Here is a 23,681-nt window from a genome sequence, read left to right as displayed (position 1 = left end):
ATAAAAGTAGCGAGGCTACATACAGACACCGGTTAGTCAGGCTGATTGAGGTCGTAAAGTGACTATGCATATATGATTAACAGAGAGTATCAGTAGTGTAAAAGAGGGGTTGGCAGGGGGTGGGTGGCAGGACACAATGCATATAGCCCGGTTGGCCAATGTGCGGGAGCACTGGTTGGTCGGCCCAATTAAGGTAGTATGTACATGAATGTATAGTTAAAGTGACTATGCATATTTGATAAACAGACATAGGCATTGTTGTGCCCTCTTCACGACTGTCTTGGTGTGTTTGGACCATTCTCGTTTGTTGTTCAAGGAACTTGAAGCTCTCAACCTGCTCCACTACAGCCCTGTCGATGAGAATGGGGGCGTGCTTGGTCCTCCTTTTCCTGTAGTCCACAATCATCTCCATAGTCTTGGTTACATTGTTATTCTTGCACCAGCCGGCCAGGTATCTGACCTCCTCCCTATAGGCTGTCTTGTCATTGTCGGCGATCAGGACTACCACTGTTGTGTCGTCTGCAAACTTAATGATGGTGTTGGAGTCATGCCTGGCCATGCAGTCATGGGTGAACAGGGAGTACAGGAGGGGACTGAGCACGCACCCCTGAGGTGCTCCAGTGTTGAGGATCAGCGTAGCAGATGTGTTGCTACCTACCCTCACCACCTGGGGGCGGCCCATCAGGAAGTCCAGGATCCAGTTGCAGAGGGAGGCGTTTAGTCCCAGGAGCCTTAGCTTAGTGATGAGCTTTGAGGGTACTATGGTGTTTAACGCTGAGCTGTAGTCAATGAATAGCATTCTCAAATAAGTGTTCCTTTTGTCCAGGTGGGAAAGGGCAGTGTGGAGTGCAATAGAGATGGCATCACATGTGGATCTGTTTGGGCGGTATGCAAATGGGAGAGGGTCTAGGGTTCCTGGGATAATGGTGTTGATGTGAGCCATGACCAGCCTTGAAAGCACTTCATGGCTACGGACGTGAGTGCTACGGGTCTGTGGTCATTTCGGCAGGTTGTCTTTTTGTTGTTGGGCACAGGGACTATGGTGATCTGCTTGAAACATGTTGGTATTACAGACTCAATCAGGGACATGTTGAAAATGTCAGTGAAGACACCTGCCAGTTGGTCAGCAAAATACAAAATGCTGCTCACATTTCCACATGTGTATTAGCTTTGGAAAGCGAATTAATGTCCAAATCGTGAAAATAAGACCTGTGCAATGTTGTGTGCAATTTTTCCAACATCATGACACTTATTTGGAGTCTGTGGCTCAAGTGGTTTGAAAGCATGAATATCAGTTGAATATCCAACTTGAAACTGTCTTTACCTTGGTATGAAACTTTTGGGTAAAGTACCACCTGTGAAGATCACGAGAAGTGTGCATGTTTTGATTTATTGTGTTTGTGCTGATCAGAGGGAATGGGCCTCACTCAAGTTGATGATTATCCTGGGTCGTGCAATTGAGCTACGGAGCAGGGCACATGTCAAAAGAGTAATTTCTGGAGTGCCGGAAGAAGTTGACATTGATATACTAAAGAATAATTTTGGAGTGGTCGATGTTCGTATGATGGATCATATGGTTATCGGCTTTTATAGCAATGGTGATGAATGGTACTGTGCTAAATTGGGGAAAAAAAATAGATTGACATCATTGATGTTCCCCTTTGGGATTAAAATACATCTGAGGAGCTATTGGAGTATTGGCTCATGCAGTGCCACACTCTCAGGCCCCAGAGCCTGAGCAGGGGATTTAAAGTTTTGAATTGTCTGAAGGAGTGGGAATATATATTATTTATTTTTGTAAATTATTTTGTAGTTTGTGTGGATTAATTACAAGGTTCTCTTTCCCATAATGGAATGTACTTTTCTTTTGTGAATTTCTTCACAACCATCCAGTTGGTGGCGACGATACACCTTTTTGCGCGTAGTTCGCAATTAAACCCAAAGAAGAAGAAGATGAAACTGAATTCACTTCCGCTGGTAACCAAAAGCAGTCAGACGTGAGGGATGTCAAAGAAAATTAAATGTGGAGAGAAGAGACGATTCAGAAACAGGAAAGGAACCGTTTGACAATACTCTATTTATAGAACGAATATAATTTAAGAGATCGTGGTAAGAATTTAAATAGACATTTCGAAAATATCACTTTTTAGCTAAATCTCCTGTTTTGTGGGTAAAAAAAACGAAAGAGATGGGGACAAGAGCTAGTCGTTTACAAGAGGACCCAGTGTCTTCGGATTTCGTCAAAGATGGCATAAAGCGGGATTCCTATCGACGACCCCGCTGCAATAGGCCCGCCAGTCTTAAAATAGACTTTTCGGGGAGTTTTGACGATTCGGAGACCAACCGTAGCCGATCGGAGGAGGGCAGCGATTCGGACATAGGGCAACAGGCGAGTGCCGTTGGAAGCCCCGCCGACCACAACAGCCACCCATCCATCAGCCAGTCATCACCAGCGGAAGACAACAGCGAATGCAAGCGCGAGGAAGACGGTAATAGCAGTCCCGAGGGTGCTGTCAACGGGGAACATCTGCCCGGAGAGGAGACAGGCCGCGTGTCTCACCGCACTTTCTCTGAACGTTTACCCGGCAATCGACACTCTAACTGGCGCAACGTCAGCGCAAGATCCGCACGAATGAGAGGCATCAATCAACGCCCGGCGTCGGAGGCTTGGATTGGCCTCTACCGTGTCAACAACCGACATGGTGACAACCCTTTTTGTGTTTTTTATGTATTGCTTTATTAAGTTGCAGTTGCTATTCACTTTTGGCAGATTTAAATCCTGTACACGGCATCATTTAGGCAGTCAGTAGGTAGCAACGTGAATTGGCTTGGGCGCAAACATCTGTTAAAGCTAATATGTGAGACGTGACACAAATTGGTCAGACTTACTACTGAAACGGCATTCTTGGAGGGGTGATTTTCTCTCGTGCATACAGGCTACTTGACTTACAGCTGAACCCATTGTATTAAGTTGTGATAATCAGGCTGCTGGGTCGTTCCACCTCAAAAAGCACAAGAAAGGGAATTGACTCCCACCATCTCAGATTGTGCTGAAATGTTTTCTGTAGTAAGAGACAGAGGATGGGATGATTGGGATGCCCCTACGCAATGGACGTTTACATTTTAAATGGTTATGCTTAAGGTTTGGGCAGGGGTTAATGTTAAAGTTTATGCTAGTGCCGTCCCAGTAGAACTTTGCTAATAGTTTTTATTAGAAGTATGAATTTCAGCACCCTGCAGAAGGACCACTGTTGTACAGGACAAACATTTTCAGATTTGCCATTTTTACAAGAATCGACTGATGGTGACTCAATGTTTGACCAAGCAAAAACAGGTTGACATTTTTGGAAATGTAAAAAAATATTTAAACAATAGCACATTTCCATAAGTATTCAGACCCTACCACTATAAGCTTGGCACACCTGTATTTGGGGAGTTTCTTGCATTACTCTCTGTAGTTCCTCTCAAGTTCCTCTCAAGCTCTGTCAGGTTGGATGCACAGCTATTTTCAGGTCTCTCCAGCGGTGTTCGATTGGGTTCAAGTCCGGGCTCTGGCTGGGTCACTCAAGGGCATTCAGAGACTAGTTCTGAAGCCACTCCTGCGTTGTCTTGGCTGTTTGCTTAGGGTCGTTGTCCTGTTGGAAGGTGAACATTCGCCCCAGTCTGAGGTCCTGAGCGCACTGGAGTAGGTTCCCATCAAGAATCTCTCTTTACTTTTCTCTGTTCATCTTTCCCTCGATCCTGACTAGTCTACCTGCCTCTGAAAAATATCCCCACAGCATGATGCTGCCACCACCATGCTTCACCGTAGGGAAGGTACCAGGTTTCCTCCAGACGTGACGCTTGGCATTCAGTCCAAATAGTTCAATCTTGATTCATCACACCAGAGAATCTTGTTTCTCATGGTCTGGGAGTCCTTTAGCGACATTTTGGCAAACTCCAAGCGGGCTATCATGTGCCTTTTACTGAGGAATGGCTTCCGTCTGGCCACTCTACCATAAATTGGTGGAGTGCTGCAGAAATGGTTGTCCTTCTGGGAGGTTCTCCCATCTCCACAGAGGAACTCTGCAGCTCTGTCAGAGTGATCATCTGGTTCATGGTCACCTCCCTGATCAAGGCCCTTCTCCCCGATTTCTCAGTTTGGCCAGGCGGCCAGCTCTAGGAGTCTTGTTGATTCTAAACTTCTTCCATTTAAGAATGATGGGGGCCACTGTTCTTGGAGACCTTCAATGCTGCAGACATTTTTTGGTACCCTTCCTTAGATCTGGGACTCAACACAATCCTGTCTCGGAACTCTACGGACAATTCCTTCGACCTCATGGCTTGGTCTTTGCTCTGACATGCACTGTCAACTGTGGGACCTTATATGGACAGGTGTTTCTTTCCAAATCATGTCCAATGACTTGAATTTACCACAGATGGACTCCAATCAAGTGGTAGAAACATTTTCAAGGATGATCAATGGAAACAGGATGCACCTGACCTCAATGTAGAGTCTCATAGCAAATGGCCTGAATACTTTCAAATGGCCTGAATACTTGTAAATAAGGTATATCAGTTTTATTTTTTAAGACATTTACAAACATTTCTAAACTTTTGTTTTTGCTTTGTCATTATGGGGTATTGTCTAGATTGTTGAGGGAAACGATTTAATCAATTTTAGAACAAGGCTGTAACGTAAAAAGAGTCAAGTGGTCTGAATACTTTCCAATTGCGCTGTATGAGATCATCACATTACATTTAGCTCTTAAACACTCTGAGGCTTGGTGATTATCGAGGGGGAGATTGTTGGAAAGATTTTTCAAATAACCTCCAGTGAAGAACTATAGTATTAATAGCTTTATATTGTCGTTTGCAATGGATGTAAAAAATCAAATAAAAAATACTTTGACTTTCCTACATTGCTGCGCAGCAGGCCAGGTACTTCTATATGTGCTCAGGCGCCCACGCTCCCTCAACATTAACAGGACAGATAAACTAAGACACATGCTCATTGGTCACATGGACCACTCCAAACAAAAGACAATGAAAAAAAATTGACAACTCGTCAATTATGGTTATGAAATTAACCAAAACTTGTTTCAGATTGTGTAGCAGGTTGTGAACTCTACAAATAACATTTCCACTCTGAGAATGAGATCGGTAAATGACTGTCATTTATACATGCAGGAACATAAATTGATGTAACCAAATTACGGGGATTAACTGCATATGTACTACTGGTGGCATGTAATGGGGAATTTATCAAAATAAAAAAAAGCTTTCCTTATAGTCATAGGCCTACGAAACAATCCACAGCTATTTTTTTAAAAGAAGCTTTCACATATGGCCAGGTCCTGACTGACAAGGAAGAATCTCAGTGTAGGCCTACATTATTAATCAGACAGATGGACAGAAGTGGTTGTATGTCAGTGAGACCCCTACCCAAACCAAGCTTTGGATTTATTTTCCCACGCGCCATTAATCCACCCCCCAAGCAAGTCTAGGAAATGGGTCAAAGTAATCACATGGGCACAGCTGACAGCAGGGCCAGGGAGGGAGGGGATATGGAAGCCAACTGGGCACACTCTTTCCCCTTGTCGTCCCACCCCTGAGGCTGGACTCCTCTAGTTATGCATGTTGTTCTGGTGGAATGATGATGACTGGAAAACTAATCATGAGTTGAGTTGACCTGACTTCATCATTGTCAGGATGATACTCGGATCACATAAATGTCAACATCTACTAAAGACCCATGGCATGCATGATGGACAAGTTGATTTGATCTTCTCCCCGCCTTTGTTTGTCTAATGTTTCGTTGTTAATCATGTGCATGTTTTTTGCCATCTCATCCCCAGATATCCGCTGTCCGTTCTGCTCCAAGTCTTTCTCGGGGGGCAAGATTGAGAATCACCTGTTGAGCTGCCTCACATCTCCATCTCTCCCTTACAATGGTGAGTATGAGTGCACCAAAAAACTCAGAGCAGAGGCCTGTATCATTTGTTACAAACAAAAGAAGCTCTTTACATTCACCCAGAGAAAGGGTTGACATTGTATGGTAAACAGTGGTGTTATAGTGGTGGCAGGTAGCCTAGCGGTTAGAGCGTTGAGCCAGTAACCGTAATGTTGCTAGTTCAAATCTCCGAGCCGACAAAGGTGAAAAATCTGTCTGTGCTCTTGAGCAAGGCACTTAAATCATGTTTGCTCCAGGGTTACCTTTGAATGGCAGACCCTGGCCGTGACCCCGTTCTCAGAGGGATATGGAAAAAACACATTTCCAAATCACACACATGAATACACACTTGTACATGTTTGAAATAGGACAAATGTAAGCACCCACCAAATAATAATATTTACAGTCTATTACACAAACAGTAGCATATATGAAAGTTCAGGTATAATGTGTGTTGAAAGTATGTATGTTAAAAGCCCCTTCCCTGCCCCCTGGGTTTGTGAGGATACTTTAACGTCAAACTGTCATGTTTGTGATGTGTGTGTGTTGTGTTCTCAGCGGACGTGCTCAGTAAGGACAGCGGTGAGTGTTCCATCTGTCTGGAGGAGCTGCAGCAAGGAGAGACCATTGCCCGGCTGGCCTGCCTATGTGTCTACCACAAGGGGTAATAGCACTAGGCCTTTTCACACGCATTGTTTTTAACCTCGACCTCTAGCTATCTTAGCCCCAGGCTATGGCTGACCCTGGGCTAGCTTATCCTGTGTTCACCAAGCCTTTGTTAACATGGGCTAAGCTCGAGCTCAGGGCTAAGGACTCACACTTCTCAAAACCCTGGGCCTGTGGTTCGTAAACTTAAATATATATTTTTTTAAGGAGCTCAGTCAGGCTTACTCTTGAAAGTTGTAATATTACAATGCACGAGGTGCAATTTTCGAATCGTCACTTTTCCTCTTGTAATTGCAGACCTAAAAAAGAGCTATTTGTAACTTGACAGAAATGTCTAGATCAACTAGCCCATTTCAGCTAATGTTATTTAGCTAGTTTTTTTTTTTTTGCCATTGATTCTGTTGTGTTTGAGTCACTCAGATATCACATGAACACACAAGACATGGCAAAAAGTTGTAGAATAGCAGGAAATAAGCGCGTAAACCTGCAAAATGTTCTCTTCGCCAACAAGAAGGGTGTGAACAGTTTGTCATGGACAGTGCTTGTGCCAATCTCAGCCACGTGACCAATAATATAAGCAATAAGGCCCTTGTTAACACATCCTCTCCAGTTGTGCTCACTTCACCAGTTCATGACATGCCCGGCCCAGCATGCATTTAGGCTCCCAGTCTTTTGCTATAGCCATATTAAGGCCTAATGTATTTATTTAAATTGACCGATTTCCTTATCAGTAGTTCCCAAACTTTTTATAGTCCTGTACCCCTTCAAACATTCAACCTCCAGCTGCGTACCCTTCCCTCTATCACCAGGGTCAGTCAGCGCACTCTGAAATGTTGTTTTTTGCCATCATTGTAAGCCTGCCACATACAATACATTTTTTTTGTCACAACCAGGCTCGTGGGAAGTGACAGAGCTCTTATTAATAATCAATAATTGTGCTCTTTATTTAACCATTCTACACATAAAACCTTATTTGTTAATCGAAAATGGTGAATAATTCACCACGGGTTAATGAGAAGGGTGTGCTTGAAAGGATTCACATAACTCTGCAATGTTGGGTTGTATTGGAGAGAGTCTCAGTCTTAAATCATTTTCCACACACAGTTTGTGCCTGTATTTAGTTTTCATGCTAGTGAGGGCCGAAAACCCACTCTCACATAGGTACGTGGTTGCAAAGGGCATCAGTGTCTTAACAGTGTGATTTGCCAAGGCAAATTTGCCAAATTGATTTATTTTCGATCATGATCTGAAATGTATTTTAATATTCGGCAAAGATATACTGTTGAAATAGACAAAGCTCTGAGCGCAGCCCAATCCAGAAATCTGGCAGTGGCATCTGATTTAAATGACATTTTCACAGAACCGCTTGTTGCAATTTCGATAAGTCTCTTGTTCAGATATCTGTACGTGGACTGGAGGCAGGGCATGAAAGGGATAACTAATCCAGTTGTTTGTGTCATCCATTTCGGGAAAGTACCCGCCTAATTGCTCACACAACTCACTCGGGTTCTTCGCTATATCACATTTGACATTTTTTAAACCTTTTATTTAACTAGGAAAGTCATTTAAGAAAAAAATCTTATTTGCAACGATGGCCTACCGGGAAACAGTGGGTTAACTGCCTTGTTCAGGGGCAGAACGACAGATTTTTACCATGTCAGCTTGGGGATTCGATGGTTTGCCATTGTCTGTAAGCTTGAGTTCATTTGCACACACAAAATCATACAATGATGAAAAGACCTGTATATTGTACTTGATAATGCAGACAGCTCCAACTTCTTAATCATAGCCTCAATTTTGTCCCGCACATTGAATATAGTTGCGGAGAGTCCCTGTAATCCTAGATTCAGATCATTCAGCCGAGGGAGAAAAAAAAATGAACTTGCCCCTCAGAACACTTCATGATGGCAGAAGTGAGTGCTACGGGGCGATAGTGATTTTGTTCAGTTACCTTCGCTTTCTTGGGTGCAGGAACAAAGCTGGACATTTTGAAGCAAGTGGGGACAGCAGACTGGGATAGGAAGATATTGAATATGTCCATAAATACTCCAGCCAGCTGGTCTGCACATGCTCTGAGGATGTGGCTAGGAATGCATCCTGGGCCAGCAGCCTTGCGATGGTTAACGTGCTTAAATGTCTTACTCGTGTTGGCCAGGGAGAACGAGAGCTCAGTCCTTGGGAAGCGGCCCGTGTTTGCGGCACGGCGTTATCCTCAAAGCGGTCGCAGAACATGTTTAGCTGTCCAGGAGCAAGACGTCGGTATCAGCGACGTGGCTGGTTTTCCCTTTATAATCCGTGATTGTCTGGAGTCCCTGCCACATACATCTCGTGTCTTGAGCCGCTGAATTGTGACTCCATTTTGTTTCTGTACTGACGTTTTGCCTTTTTGAATGGCTTACTTGGACTGTTTCTATTCAACCATATTCCCAGTCACCTTGCTGTGGTGAAATGCAGTGGTTCGTTCTTTTAGATTTATCCATGTTTTTGGGTTTGGATAGGTTTTAATCATCACAGTGCGAACAGCATCCCCTATACACTTCCTGATGACCTCAGTCACCGTGTCAATGTTATTCTCAGAGGTAACCCGGAACATACCCCAGTCCGCGTAATCAAAACAATATTGAAGCATGGATTCTGATTGGTCAGACCAGCGTTGAGTAGACCTTTGCACGGTACTTCCTGTTTGCGTTTCTGCCTATAGGAAGGGGGTGCCGAATGGAGTTGTGATCTGATTTGCCAAAGGGAGGGTGGGGGAGGGCCTTGTAGCCATTCCGAAAGGGAGTGTAACAATGGTTGAGAGTTTTTGAAGCTTGAGTACTGCAGGCAATGTGTTAACTACCCAGCTACAATAAATGCTGCCTCGGGATATGCGGTGTAGTTCCCTGAGAGCCTTCGCGGTATCGGCTTGAGGGGGAATATATACGGCTGTGCCGATGACCGAAGAGAATTCTCTTGGGCGGTAATGCGGTTGACATTTGATTGAGGTATTCTAGGTTGGGTGAACAAACGTGCACATGCTAGCAGAAAGGAACGAGGTGGGTAGCTGGAAAAGTATGTCCTTTTAGCAAAATAAACAAACCAAAAATCTGATCTCTTAAAAGTTTAGTTCATAATAATAATAGTTCATTTTCGTTCTATTATCTATACAATAGTCTATCATTGATTTTGGCCCAATAGGCCGGACATTAGTGTTGCACGGTATATCTGTACGATGGTAATATCATCGTACCAAAACCTCATGATACTTATGATACCAACATTTTTAGAATACCGTAGTACCGTTTTCATATGATACTAACAACTTTTTCACCCCTACCAATCTAAAGATTCTGCTTGTGCCTGTTATGAAATGTTTATGAAGTCAGTTTTGTTTATACATTTATGCACCAGTCACTTGTCTCTTGTATGTGCAGGTCCAATAATATCCACTATACTTTCATGCGAGCCGTATCCCGCAGACCCTATCAGCCCTCACTCACCTGCTTCTCACCTTCTCTTCACTCGTGTCTATTCCATCTGGGTTTTTTTTTAAATCAAAGTTTGCCGTGATGGCGAGCGGGATGCAGACCCAGACCCTGATGAGTGTTCGGTCAGAGTTGTACATTTGTTACAATCGAGCAGAGAGCAATGTTGATGCATTGTTTCATCGCCTGTTATAACCAAGAGCACAGACCAGTCTGAGTAGACTTTGCAAATTCACTGTTATGCAGCCTCCTGGTAACTTGACAGTAGGTTTAGGTCTACTGCAGCGAAAAGGAACCACAGCAGAGCAAGTGTTTATTGCGCTGTCCGTTCTGAAGCTGCAACATTTCAGCCATTTCGTTTTTTTACTTGTTTCTGACTGAGAAGTTCTGTTACCAAAATCCCTAATTTGGAGAAACACTCCCTCAACCCTTGCTCTCTTTAAGTGAAACATGTAAGCATCGCATGCATGTGACCAATAGGGCCTGACCTATAGCCCATCATAATTACAACAATACATTTGTTATAGCAAACTCTAAACACAGTAACACATGACAGCAAAATGTATGTGGAGGAAGTGAAAGAGAAACTCGGAAACAGGCAAATGTTTACTGGTTGCTCAGGAGGGAAAGAGGAAGTCAGGTCTGTGGAAGACATTTGGCATTTGAAAAAGGAAGGTATAGGAGCAAGGGTTGCGTGAGTATTGTGTGTATTTTTTTGGACCATTTGAAACCGTGTAAACAACACAAAATAAATTAAGTGTACCGAGGAGTCTTTTCTAACGGGGACAAAAGATCTATAAAGCCTTTATTACAGCAGACCTAAAAACAATTGCATGCGTTCGTGAATTGCAGTTTATGTATCATTTAGGCTAATTATTCATAGCGCCCTTTGGTTAATTTTAAAACTAAAATGCTTGATTTGCATTTCAAAGCATATGCTGTGTGATGGCATGGACGAATGAATGACTGATTGATACAGTAGCCTGTAGGTTTAAGTAAGTTGTGGTTTTAAGATCAAACAGTACCCTCTCTTAGGCCTACAGCTCGAGGGTGGTTATACAAGGCAAATACAAAGCCTACCAATGATAACGACTACTTATTACTATAATGGTAATCATAATAATTGTAATAATAACAATAAGGAGATCAAGAAAAAGGAGGGTATAGGAGCGAGTGCTGCATGCATATGTGTAACAAACAGGTGCTGTTAGATCACAATATTATTATTCTGCCTGTTTGGAACAGTGTAAACAATACATTTATAAGTAATACCAGTCTGTTCCAACAAAATAAATGATAAAGCAATCGAATCTGTGAAATTGCTTTTTCCAAAATTTTGCCGTTGCATTTATTTTTTTGAACCTTTATTTAACTAGGCAAGTCAGTTAAGAACCAATCCTTATTTGCAATGACTGCCTACCAAGCATGAGGCTTGGTGCTCACAGAATCAGTAGGCAACAACAGGCAACAAAAGCAATATCTGTCTTATTTCTGTAGATACAGTGCCTTGCGAAACTATTCGGCCCCCTTGAACTTTGCGACCTTTTGCCACATTTCAGGCTTCAAACATAAAGATATAAAACTGTATTTTTTTGTGAAGAATCAACAACAAGTGGGACACAATCATGAAGTGGAACGACATTTATTGGATATTTCAAACTTTTTTAACAAATCAAAAACTGAAATTGGGCGTGCAAAATTATTCAGCCCCTTTACTTTCAGTGCAGCAAACTCTCTCCAGAAGTTCAGTGAGGATCTCTGAATGATTCAATGTTGACCTAAATGACTAATGATGATAAATACAATCCACCTGTGTGTAATCAAGTCTCCGTATAAATGCACCTGCACTGTGATAGTCTCAGAGGTCCGTTAAAAGCACAGAGAGCATCATGAAGAACAAGGAACACACCAGGCAGGTCCGAGATACTGTTGTGAAGTTTAAAGCCGGATTTGGATACAAAGATATTTCCCAAGCTTTAAACATCCCAAGGAGCACTGTGCAAGCGATAATATTGAAATGGAAGGAAGGAGTATCAGACCACTGCAAATCTACCAAGACCTGGCCGTCCCTCTAAACTTTCAGCTCATACAAGGAGAAGACTGATCAGATATGCAGCCAAGAGGCCCATGATCACTCTGGATGAACTGCAGAGATCTACAGCTGAGGTGGGAGACTCTGTCCATAGGACAACAATCAGTCGTATATTGCACAAATCTGGCCTTTATGGAAGAGTGGCAAGAAGAAAGCCATTTCTTAAAGATATCCATAAAAAGTGTTGTTTAAAGTTTGCCACAAGCCACCTGGGAGACACACCAAACATGTGGAAGAAGGTGCTCTGGTCAGATGAAACCAAAATTGTACTTTTTGGCAACAATGCAAAACGTTATGTTTGGCGTAAAAGCAACACAGCTCATCACCCTGAACATACCATCCCCACTGTCAAACACGGTGGTGGGAGCATCATGGTTTGGGCCTGCTTTTCTTCAGCAGGGACAGGGAAGATGGTTAAAATTGATGGGAAGATGGATGGAGCCAAATACAGGACCATTCTGGAAGAAAACCTGATGGAGTCTGCAAAAGACCTGAGACTGGGACGGAGATGTGTCTTCCAACAAGACAATGATCCAAAACATAAAGCAAAATCTACAATGGCATGGTTCAAAAATAAACATATCCAGGTGTTAGAATGGCCAAGTCAAGGTCCAGACCTGAATCCAATCGAGAATCTGTGGAAAGAACTGAAAACTGCTGTTCACAAATGCTCTCCATCCAACCTCACGGAGCTCGAGCTGTTTTGCAAGGAGGAATGGGAAAAATTTCAGTCTCTCGATGTGCAAAACTGATAGAGACATACCCCAAGCGACTTACAGCTGTAATCGCAGCAAAAGGTGGCGCTACAAAGTATTAACTTAAGGGGGCTGAATAATTTTGCACGCCCAAGCTTTCAGTTTTTGATTTGTTAAAAAGTTTGAAATATCCAATAAATGTCATTCCACTTCATGATTGTGTCCCACTTGTTGTTGATTCTTCACAAAAAAATACAGTTTTATATCTTTGTTTGAAGCCTGAAATGTGGCAAGAGGTCGCAAAGTTCAAGGGGGCCGAATACTTTCGCAAGGCACTGTATATATGGATGATTTATAAAGTCAAGCACATTTAGCAGTTAGGCTATTGATTATAAGCCTAATTAAGTTGGGGTTTCCTGTGTCCTCAATATTCAATTACGCTAAGGCCAGGGCTTTTTCCTCGCCTCCGCTGCTGCCTCCACCGCATTGTTCTCAATCCCAATATGCTGGTTAATTTAGCTATTTTGCACATAGCAACATAGGGGAAGGCGCCAATTCTACTGCACACTGAACTGTTTCAGAACCACGAACCACTAACTTATCCAATGCGGAAGAAAGCGCATTTGTTATAAAATATTAGATTTTAGTGTTGCACCGTTTATTTTTCCATAATATAACCATATACAATTTCAGTATCACATGTCTTAGTGATGGACTGTGCCATCCCCGTGGCCTCCGCAATGGATTAGTCCACTGAGACAGGCGCGAATCAGTCTTGTGAACCATAGTATACATGTACTTGTCAACATTGCGTGCAGAACAAATCACAAGCATATGCAAAGTAAGTGAAAGTGCAGCTTTTGTGATTGGACAGTGAAGATTCTATGCATTGTTCTTGACCCTGTTTCACGCTGGCTATTTTGGCACCATCTTGATAAGCTTACTCCAGTGTATATTTGGCCTTGTGTTTTTTGTCCTGCTGAAATGTGAATTTGTTCGTTGGAAAGTAGACTGAACCAGGTTTTCCTCTAGGATTTTGCCTGTGCTTAGCTCTATTCCGTTTCTTATTATCCTAAAAAAAAAAGCTCCCGAGTCCTTGCCGATGACGAGCATACTCATAACATGATGCAGCCACTACCCTTAAAAGATTTAGATGCACTATTGTAAAGTGGCTGTTCCACTGGATGTCATAAGGTGAATGCACCAATTTGTAAGTCGCTCTGGATAAGAGCGTCTGCTAAATGACTTAAATGTAAATGTATGCTTGAAAATATGAAGTGGTACTCAGTGACGTGTTGGATTTGTCCCAAACATAACGCTTTGTATTCAGGACAAAAGGTACATTTCTTTGCCACCTTTTTGGCAGTATTACTTTAGTGCCTTATTAGAAACAGGATGCATGTTTTGGAATTGTTTGAATCTGTACAGATTTCCTTTTATTTGTCATGTAGGTTAGTATTGTTGATCCATTGTCAGCTTTCTCCTATCACAGCCATTAAACTCTAATTGTTTTATAGTCACCATTGGCCTCATGGTGAAATCCCCTGAGTGGTTTCCTTCCTCTCCAGCAACTGAGTTAGGAAGGATGCCTGTATCTTTGTAGTGACTGGGTGTATTGATACACCATCCAAAGTGTAAATAATAACTTCACCATGCTCAAAGGAGTATTCAACATCTGTGTTTTTTTTGTGCCATTTACCAATAGGTGTCCCTGGTCTTTGTGGTTGAACATGTTTGAAATTCACTGCTTGAGTGACCTTACAATTATCGAAATGTTTGGGGTTCAGAGATGAGGTAGTCATTCAAAAATCATGTTAAACACTATTATTGCACAGAGTGAGTCCATGCAACTTATTATGTGACTTGTTAAGCAAATGTTTACTCCTGAACTTATTTAGGCTCACCATAACAAAGGGGTTGAATACTTATTGACTGAAGACATTTCAGCTTTTCATTTTTAAATAATTTGAAAACATTTCTAAAAACATAATTCCACTTTGACATTATGTGTATAGGCCAGTGACACAATCTTAAAATGTGGAAAAAGTCAAGGAGTGGTGAATAGTTTCTGAAAGCACTGTACATGTGGCCCAGGAGACAAAGGGGATCTGTGCAAAGAGTTGTGATGCAATCATGAGTTGCATTCTTTGGAACTCTCATTTAGTAATATGCCTTCCGTTCTATGTGAAATTACATGGTTATTTTGTCACTGCTTATTGCGAAAAGAAATCCTGTAATGTTTTTCTCCCACAAGTCATATCACTAAAAGCTCCATTTTTCTCCCACATTTGATATCACTAAAAGCTCCATTGAATAATTTAAGAATTGAGAACGTTGTTCATTGACTACTGCTCAGCGTTCAACACCATAGTACCCTCCAAGCTCATCACTAAGCTCAGGACCCTGGGACTGAACACCTCCCTCTGCAACTGGATCCTGGACTTCCTGGCGCGCTGCCCCCAGGTGATGGGTAGGCAACAACACATCCGCCACGCTGACTCTCAATACGGGGGCCCCTCAGGGTGCATGCTTAGTCCCCTCCTGTTCACCCATGACTGCATGGCCACACACACGACTCCAACACCCTCATTAAGTTTGTTGACGACAAGACTGTGGTAGGCCTGATCACCAACGATAATGAGACGGCCAATAGGGAAGAGGTCATGATCTGGCGGTGTGGTGCCAGGACAACAACCTTTTTGTTGTCCAGAAAATGTTCTGAAGTGTCAAATGTTGGTTGTCCATCTTGTAGTATGAGCGGTGCCTCAACGCGATTGGACAAGGACTGCAGCTAATAGCCAAGGACCACTCAACATGTGAGACCAAAACAAACAATGATGGCGAAGAAGAAAGCAACAACAACGCGCAGGTTGTCACTAGTTGCCACAGTCAAAATGTTCTATATCGTAAAAATTCATAAAGACCTAAACCTTTTGCTTAACCTTAAATTATCAGTATAGTTAAGGTTAGGTTTAAAATCAGATTTTAAAGGAGAGAAATTAGAAATAAGCAGGGTTTAGCAGGGTTTAGCCTTAATTATGACAGATTGGTGGAGCCATGGAGAGAATGCAGCTGCCTTTTTCAATATTAAATGTTTTCACCTCCATTTCCCTCGAGAATATAAGTCCAGATTGTCCACGTCGGCCCAACCATTTGTGGGTCTATATTCTTCACTTCCGTCTCTTAAATTTTTTTACATTTTTTTAAATTTTTCTGCACATAATAATTTGCACACTTATAAAGCAACTCCCTGTTTGCGTGTCGGCAGGATCAACTAGGGAATTATCGTGTACTGTGAGCACCCACGACCTGGGGTTGAGAAGGGACAGAATTAAAGAATGGACAAGTTTGAGATTTTAGAAGTTGTATAGTGTATGCCCAGCATAAGGAATTAAACATGGTCCACCCACACCAGCACAGTCGTGAAGAGGTTGAAAAGATTTGTCAATGGCCCTCAGATCATCAAAAGGTTATACAGCTGCACAGTTAAAAGCATCTTGACTGACTGCATCTCTGCAACTGCTTGGCATCTGACCACAAAGCGCGAGAGGGTAGTACTTACGGCAGTGTACATCACTGGGGCTGAGCTCCCTGCAATCCAGTCTATACCAGGCGGTGTCAGAGGAAGATCCTAAAATGTATCAAAGACTCCAACCATCCAAGTCATAGACAGTTTTCTCTGCCACGGCATGGAAAGTGGTACCGATGCACCAAGTCAGGAACCAACAGGACCATGAACAGCTTCTACCCCCCCAAGCCATAAGTCTGCTAAATAGTTAACCAAATAGCTACTCGGACTATCTGCATTGACCCCCTTTGCTCTAACTCTTAAATCTTCACATATGCTGCTGCTACTACTAATTATCTATCCTGTTTCCTGTCACTTTGCCCCTTCCTGTATGTATACTGAACTAAAATATAAATGTAACAATTAAGAATTTTACTGAGTTACAGTTCATAGAAGGAAATTAGTCAATTGAAATAAATTCATTAGGACCTAATCTATGGATTTCACATGACTGCACAGGAGCGCTTCCATGGATGGGCCAGGGAGGGCATAGGCCCACCCACTTGGGAGCCAGGCCCACCCGCTGGGGAGCTAGGACATCATCAGCTGTCCTGGTGGCTGGTCTCAGATGATCCCGCAGGTGAAGAAGCCGGATGTGGAGGTCCTGGGCTGGCGTGCTTACACGTGGTCTGCGGTTGTAAAGTTGGTTGGACGTACAGCCAAATTCTCTAAAATGACATTGTCGGCGGCTTATGGTAGAGAAAGGAACATGAAATTCTCTAGCAACAGCTCTGTTTGACGTTCCTGTAGTCAGCATGCCAATTGCACCTTCAACTTGAGACATTTGTGGCATTGTGTTGTGTGACAAATCTGCACATATGAGTGGCCATTTATTGTCCCCAGCACACAGTGCACCTGTGTAATGATCATGCTGTTTAATCAGCCACTTGATATGCCACACCTGTCAGATGGATGGATATCTTGGCAAAGGAGAAATGCTCACTAATTATTGCAGAAAATATGAGAGAAATAACCTTTTTGTGCATATGGAACATTTTCTGCGATCTTTTATTTCAGCTCATGAAATATGGCACCAACACCTTACATGTTGCTTTAGTTTTTTATTCAGTATACAGTACCCCATCCATATACGGAGTATACAAAACATTAAGTACATGACAGACTGACCTGGTGAATCCAGGTGAAAACTATGATCCCTTATTGACGTCACTTGTAAATCCACTTCAATCAGTGTATATGAAGGGAAGGAGACAGCTTAAAGAAGGATTTTTAAGCCTTGGGACAATTGAGACGTGGATTGTGTGTTTGTGCCATTCAGAGGGTGTATGGGAGGCAAAATATTTTTAGTGTCAAGAACTTCAACGCTGCTGGGTTTTTCACGCTCAACAGTTTCCCGTGTGTACATGGGCCAGCATCCCTGTGGAACACTTTATTCATGTTTTAGAGTCCATGTCAGACAACTTGAGGCTGTTCTGAGGGCAAAAAGGGGGAGGGGGGTGCAACTCAATATTAGGAAGGTGTTCCTAATGTTTGGTATTAATGTTTGGTATACTCAATGTATAGCCAAGGTATTATATATTCCTCTTTTTATTTTTCTATTTTTCCTCTCTGCATTGTTGGAAAGGGCCCATAAGTAAGAGTTTCACATTTTTATTTGCTTTTTGATTTTGAAGAACACTTGCGGGAGCGTCAAGCAGTGAGCGGCTATAACCTTATTTTCTTTACCAGAATGACCGAACCTTATCGCAAGTCATTCACCTCTGTTTGACTAAGAGGTATTTTAAGGTGTGAACCTCATTTTGAAAGAAATACAGTAACCACAACCAGTGTTTCTAATCTGGCTGTCTCACAGTGAGTCAGTCAGCTGCCTGCACCATGGTCCGGGTTAAGTCCCACCCTGGGAACGCAGATGGGATTGAATTATGGAACTTAAACTGCTGTAATACATGTGTTCTGCATGGTCCAGAATAAGTGATAATCAAAAGGGAAAACAGCCATTCCATTTCTGTATGTCTCATTACATGTCTTTGTCTCTCTCTTTCTCTGTCCAGCTGTATAGACTCCTGGTCCAAGGTGAAGCCATGCTGTCCCGAACACCCTTTTGATTGACTCATGGGTCACATGTCCTGCTCAGGGACACACCTGACTCGGGTACGTACGTGTTCATGACTCCATTTATTCCAACCCCATGATGTCACACTAGCCAACAGGGTAGAAGTTAGTGTGGACAAAATATTATGTGAAATAGGAAGAGTTACATTCCAAGTGTGAGGAAAGTATAAATATTTTATGTACTTTTTTCCCCCACAGGAGACTGCAATGTTTCTATAATTGCAGCAAATATATTATGGCAATGAAAAATACCAGAGGCAAGCCTCCTAATTTTACTGAACCAGACACAGCCCCACAAGGATGTCAATGAAAAATACCAGAGGCAAGCCTCCTAATTTTACTGAACCAGACACAGCCCCACAAGGATGTCAATGAAAAATACCAGAGGCAAGCCTCCTAATTTTACAGACCCAGACACAGCCCCACAAGGATGTGACCGCAGACCACTTTTTTTCTCTTCGACCTGGTTCAGTCCATTTGAGCTGGTTCAGTCCGTTTGAGCTCAACTCAGACCACTATAACTACAGCTGGAATAGACAGCCACCTCTCCTCTGTGAACAAAGCCCAAACTATAAACTGCTGCACTCCAGAAAAACGGTAAAGCGATATATTATCATACAAGGTTGACAGTCCCGTGAAAGTCCTTTTTTTAACGCGAGGAGGTGAGGAAAAATGTGTGTTTCTGTTGTCCCATGCATTCCTCTTCCCCTAATGTGGACTTTTCCATATGGGATAGGTCATTTTTGTCTTATGATGCAGCAAAACAATATTGGGCAGAGATTCACGTTCCAGTGAATAAATGTTTCTGTCCATAAAAAAAAAACAACCCAGCTCTGAAAATGTTAACTGTTCATGCTTAAATATTGCAATGCATTGTTTTTTTTATAGCCCGATGTTGGAAAGCAGGGCTTTATTTTGTGGATGGGGTTGCTGTAGTAGTAGTGATTGTAGGTGGTTTTCTATTGTCGCCATGATACACCCACCATCCCTCTCCTGAAATGTGAGTTGATTGTGGAGTTAAAAGCGGATGATGTTGGTTGGTGCTGAACCCACTGTGTTAGCGCCTTTTACCGCAACTACAGTAGGTTGTTGGCATTTCCCAGGCCATAGTACTGGTGTTATGCCCATACTGAGCACTTCTTACCCCAAGGCTGAGCACTTCTTAGATAAGGTGTGCTTGACTGAACCACAGTTGCTAATTTAGTAACAACAGTTGTGTGTGTGTGTGTGAGCGGTGTGGACAGTCAATGTCCTGGATGACAGCGCCCGACTCTGGACAGCAGAGGCGAACTGCAGACTTCTCACTGGCTGTGTAAATGACAGGTGTGTGTGTGTGTTCTTAGTGCCCTTATACCCTCTGGGTGAGATTTGTTTTAACCCTAGTGTTGTTACATGTCATTTCAGCAAGCCATAACACCCAACATCTCAGATTGTTCGGAAATTGTTTCTCTGTAGTTAGTAACCGATAAGAGTTCCTGACACTACTTGTCTGTCACAGAGAACTGATACTACAGTGCCTTCGGAAAGTATTCAGACCCCTTGACTTTTTCCACATTTTTGTTTCGTTACAGCCTTATTCTAAAATGGATTACATTTTTTAAAATCCTCATAAATATACACACAATACCCTTTAATGAAATAGCGAAAACAGTATTATTGTTTTTAATTGCGAAAGAAAATGTGTCAACAGATAACTAACGTATTCAGACCCTTTGCTACAAGACTGGAAATTGAGCTCAGGTGCAGCCTGTTTCCATTGATCATCATTGATGTTTCTACTACTTAATTGAATTTAACACAGATGGATTCCAATCAATTGGACATGATTTGGAAAAGCACACACCTGTCTATACACGGTTCCACAGTTGATCGTGCATGTCAGAGCAAAAACCAAGCCATGATGTCAAAGGAATTGTACGAAGAGTTCCAAGACAGGATTGTGTCGAGGCACAGATCTGGGGGAAGGGTACCAAAGAATGTCTGCAGCATTCAAGGTCCCCAAGAACACAGTGGCCTCCATCATTCTTAAATGGAAGAAGTTTGGAATCACCAAGACTCTTCCTAGAGCTTGCTGCCTGGCCAAACTGAGCAATCGGGGAGAGGGGCATTGGTCAGGGAAGTGGCCAAGAACCCGATGGTCACTCTGACAGAGCTCCAGAGTTTTTCTGTGGAGATGGGAGAAGCTTCCAGAAGGACAACCATCTCTGCAGCACTCCACCAATCAAGCCCTTATGGTAGAGTGGACAGATGTATGCATTTCTTTAGTAAAAGGTACATAACAGCCTGCTTGGAGTTTGCCAAAAGGCACCTAAAGACTCTCAGACCATGAGAAACAAGATTGAACTCTTTGACCTGAATGCCAAGCATCACATCTGGAGGAAACCTGGATCATGCTGTGGGAATGTTTTTCAGCGGCAGGGACTGGGAGACCAGTCAGGTTCAAGGCAAAGATGAACGGAGCGAAGTACATCAGAGATCCTTGTTGAAAACCTGCTTCAGTGCTCAGTACCTCAGACTGGGGAGAAGGTTCACCTTCCAATAGGACAATGACCCTAAGCACATAGCCAAGACAATACTGGAGTTGCTTCTGGACAAGTCTCTGAATATCTTTGAGTGGCCCAGCCAGAGCCTGGACTTGAACCCGATCAAACATCTCTGGAGAGATCTGAAAATAGCTGTGCAGCGATGCTTCCCATCCAACCTGACAGAGCATCTGCAGAGAAGAATGAGAGAAGCTTCCCAAATACAGGTGTGCCAAGCTTGTAGTGTCATACCCAAATAGACTTGAGGCTGTAATCACTGCTAAAGGTGCTTCAACAAAGTATTGAGTAAATGGTCTGAATACTTGTGTAAGTGGAATATTTCTGTCAACCACAAAAAATGTTTGCTTTGTCATTATGGGGTATTGTGTGTAGATTGAGGGGAAACATTTTTCATAAATTTTAGAATAAGGCTGTAACCTAACAAAATGCGGAAAAAGTCAAGGGGTCTGAATACTTTCCAAAGGCACTGTATATACTTGTTGGGTTGGGACTGGTGTGGGGGGTCAGTGCCTGGCTTTTGACCATTCCTTTGGATTCCTCATGTCTAACTCATTGTTTGAAGAAAGTGTGGCCCAATTCAGATGTTAGCTACTATATTGAATAAATATTATATGAATCCTATAAATTAAAATGCCCAATTTGGATGCAATCAGTTAGCTTTCAAAAATATGTTGCATGAATGCTAATCTTATGTTTCTAACAGAAATGATTTCAGAACGATCAATGATGGTTGATGTCTACCCTCTTTCCTCTGCTTTAGGAACAAAGTAGCACTATGGTCGTTCCACCTTAGGAACGAAGGTGGAACGACCATAGTGCTACTTTGTTCCTAAAGCAGTGTGATTAAAAACCATACTGCTACGATGACTTGGCCCTCGTCTCAGTGAGACCAACCCGTCCTGTCGTGCTGAAGGCATGTGGTGGTGTCTCCCCCTGCCTCTCTCGCTCTGTCTGGGGTGTAGTCCGGAATATTGGACCAGGCCCTGTGCACTTGTCTGGCCATCTGGCTGTGTTCATGTCAATGTGAGGGATGATGTATTTTAGGGCATGATTACGCCATGAGGCATCTGCCTCGCCTATCCCATGATTCCCATCGCTGGAGGCAATTAACATCTGATGGGGGGGATTTGTTGTATTAAGCCACCACCCTTCCCCATAAGAGGATTTTTAGACATTGTATTATTACCATATGTGTTAAACAAGCTACCGTTGCCTGTGTTGGCTGCCTTTGCCTGGTGAGAGGTTTGTGTCTGTCCAGGCTCCTATGGTGTAGTCTAGTCCGGGGATCTGTGGTGACGCTACAGTGAGTTTATCAAAGCACAGGCGGACTGCTGTAGACCAGCATGAGGATCAATCCTGTTCAGCATTCCTATTGGATGATCTCCCTGAGTTGTTGCACCACATCCTGCACTCGCTGAGGTGCTACGACGTGTCGTGCCCTGCCAGCCCTGTGCATGTTACTCTTTCCACTTCAAAAAAGAAACTATTACGCCAAAATGATGTATGTCTGTGTAACTGAAACAGTGGGAAGGGATGTGTGTGAAAAAGAGGAATTGATCATAAGCCCTAAATGTACTTTTTTTGTGTGGTGAATATGATGAATAATTATGTTGTGTACTTTGAGGAGGAGGAGGGGGGGTTGTCAGTAAAAATCTGGACAATCTGAAGCCCCAAATGTTACATTACTATTCTCCCTTTTTACTGTGTGGTGCAATACCTCAATTTTTACAAATACAAAAGCATAGCTATTCTCCAGGGATGATATTTTCTATGTATTGCATTCTTGGCGTTTAATCACAGGGTTCTGTTCCTCCTAGACGCTGAGCTTTGTGACGGTTATGCTGATATATTCAATGAGAATGTTTGTCACCACAGCGATATCTGCATCCCAAGATATGGACAATCTGCCTTCTCTTTGGTATAATAGAACAATTACGTTTATTTATTAAAGTGTAAATATGTATTGCAATTCAAACTGGCTTGGTCTTTGTCTGTTCATTTGACTGTTTCTAAGCTCCAGTCTTTTGTATGTCTCAAAATTGGTTTTATATGTATTTTTTACAATAAATATACTTTTGAGCCCTGTTTTGTCAATGTCCTTGTTCAGGTTACTGTTAACTGTTTTATGGCATTTTTGTTAAAGGTCTTTTGCCAAATAGGCAGTGCTTGACTGCGGTGACAGATTCACAGTTATCTACTGTAAATGACTAGCATACATGGAAAACTAGCATATCTTAAAAATAAAAAAAAATTCAACCATGTGAAATGTTATATTCCTTCCTGCATTAATTGGATTAAAAAAAAATATGGTACTGGTTACTCAATCCTTTAGATGTCTTCTGGTGATAAAAAACTAAACTTTTCTTGGTGAGAAGCGATATCAAGTATAAAACACAAAACGGATAAAACGATGTTTTGAGCTAAATGCTTTCTTGCACATGTTGCACCGACTGTGGCTCTCCTTTACAAGTATTTTTGAACAATTACCTCATCTCTATACCCCACACATACAATTACCTCATCTCTATACCCCACACATACAATTACCTGTATTGTTCCTCAGTCGAGTATTTCAAACACAGATTCCACCTCAAAGACCAGGGAGGTTTTCCAAATCCTCGCAAAGAAGGGGGCACCTATTGGTAGAT

At 42.5% G+C, this 23,681-nt stretch overlaps 1 protein-coding gene across 2 annotated transcripts; it reads left to right on the top strand.

Moving 5' to 3' along the window:
- Nucleotides 1–1,952: 1,952 nt before the first annotated feature.
- Nucleotides 1,953–23,118, top strand: LOC118394974 (E3 ubiquitin-protein ligase ZNRF1-like). 2 transcript variants are annotated; one of them, XM_035788693.1, is made up of 5 exons: nucleotides 1,953–2,702; nucleotides 5,838–5,933; nucleotides 6,491–6,596; nucleotides 18,430–18,529; nucleotides 22,851–23,118. In XM_035788693.1, the coding sequence occupies exons 1-4, from the start codon at nucleotides 2,189–2,191 to the stop codon at nucleotides 18,485–18,487; spliced, it is 774 nt and encodes a 257-aa protein (XP_035644586.1). In that variant the 5' UTR covers nucleotides 1,953–2,188; the 3' UTR covers nucleotides 18,488–18,529; nucleotides 22,851–23,118. The 2 variants fall into 2 exon arrangements, with proteins under 2 accessions (XP_035644586.1, XP_035644588.1); XM_035788695.2 differs by having other exon boundaries at nucleotides 18,689–23,118.
- Nucleotides 23,119–23,681: the final 563 nt, after the last annotated feature.

This window comes from Oncorhynchus keta, chromosome 15 (genome assembly GCF_023373465.1).
Source record: "Oncorhynchus keta strain PuntledgeMale-10-30-2019 chromosome 15, Oket_V2, whole genome shotgun sequence".
NCBI classification, from domain to species: domain Eukaryota; kingdom Metazoa; phylum Chordata; class Actinopteri; order Salmoniformes; family Salmonidae; genus Oncorhynchus; species Oncorhynchus keta.
This window is presented reverse-complemented; position numbering and strand designations above follow the sequence as displayed.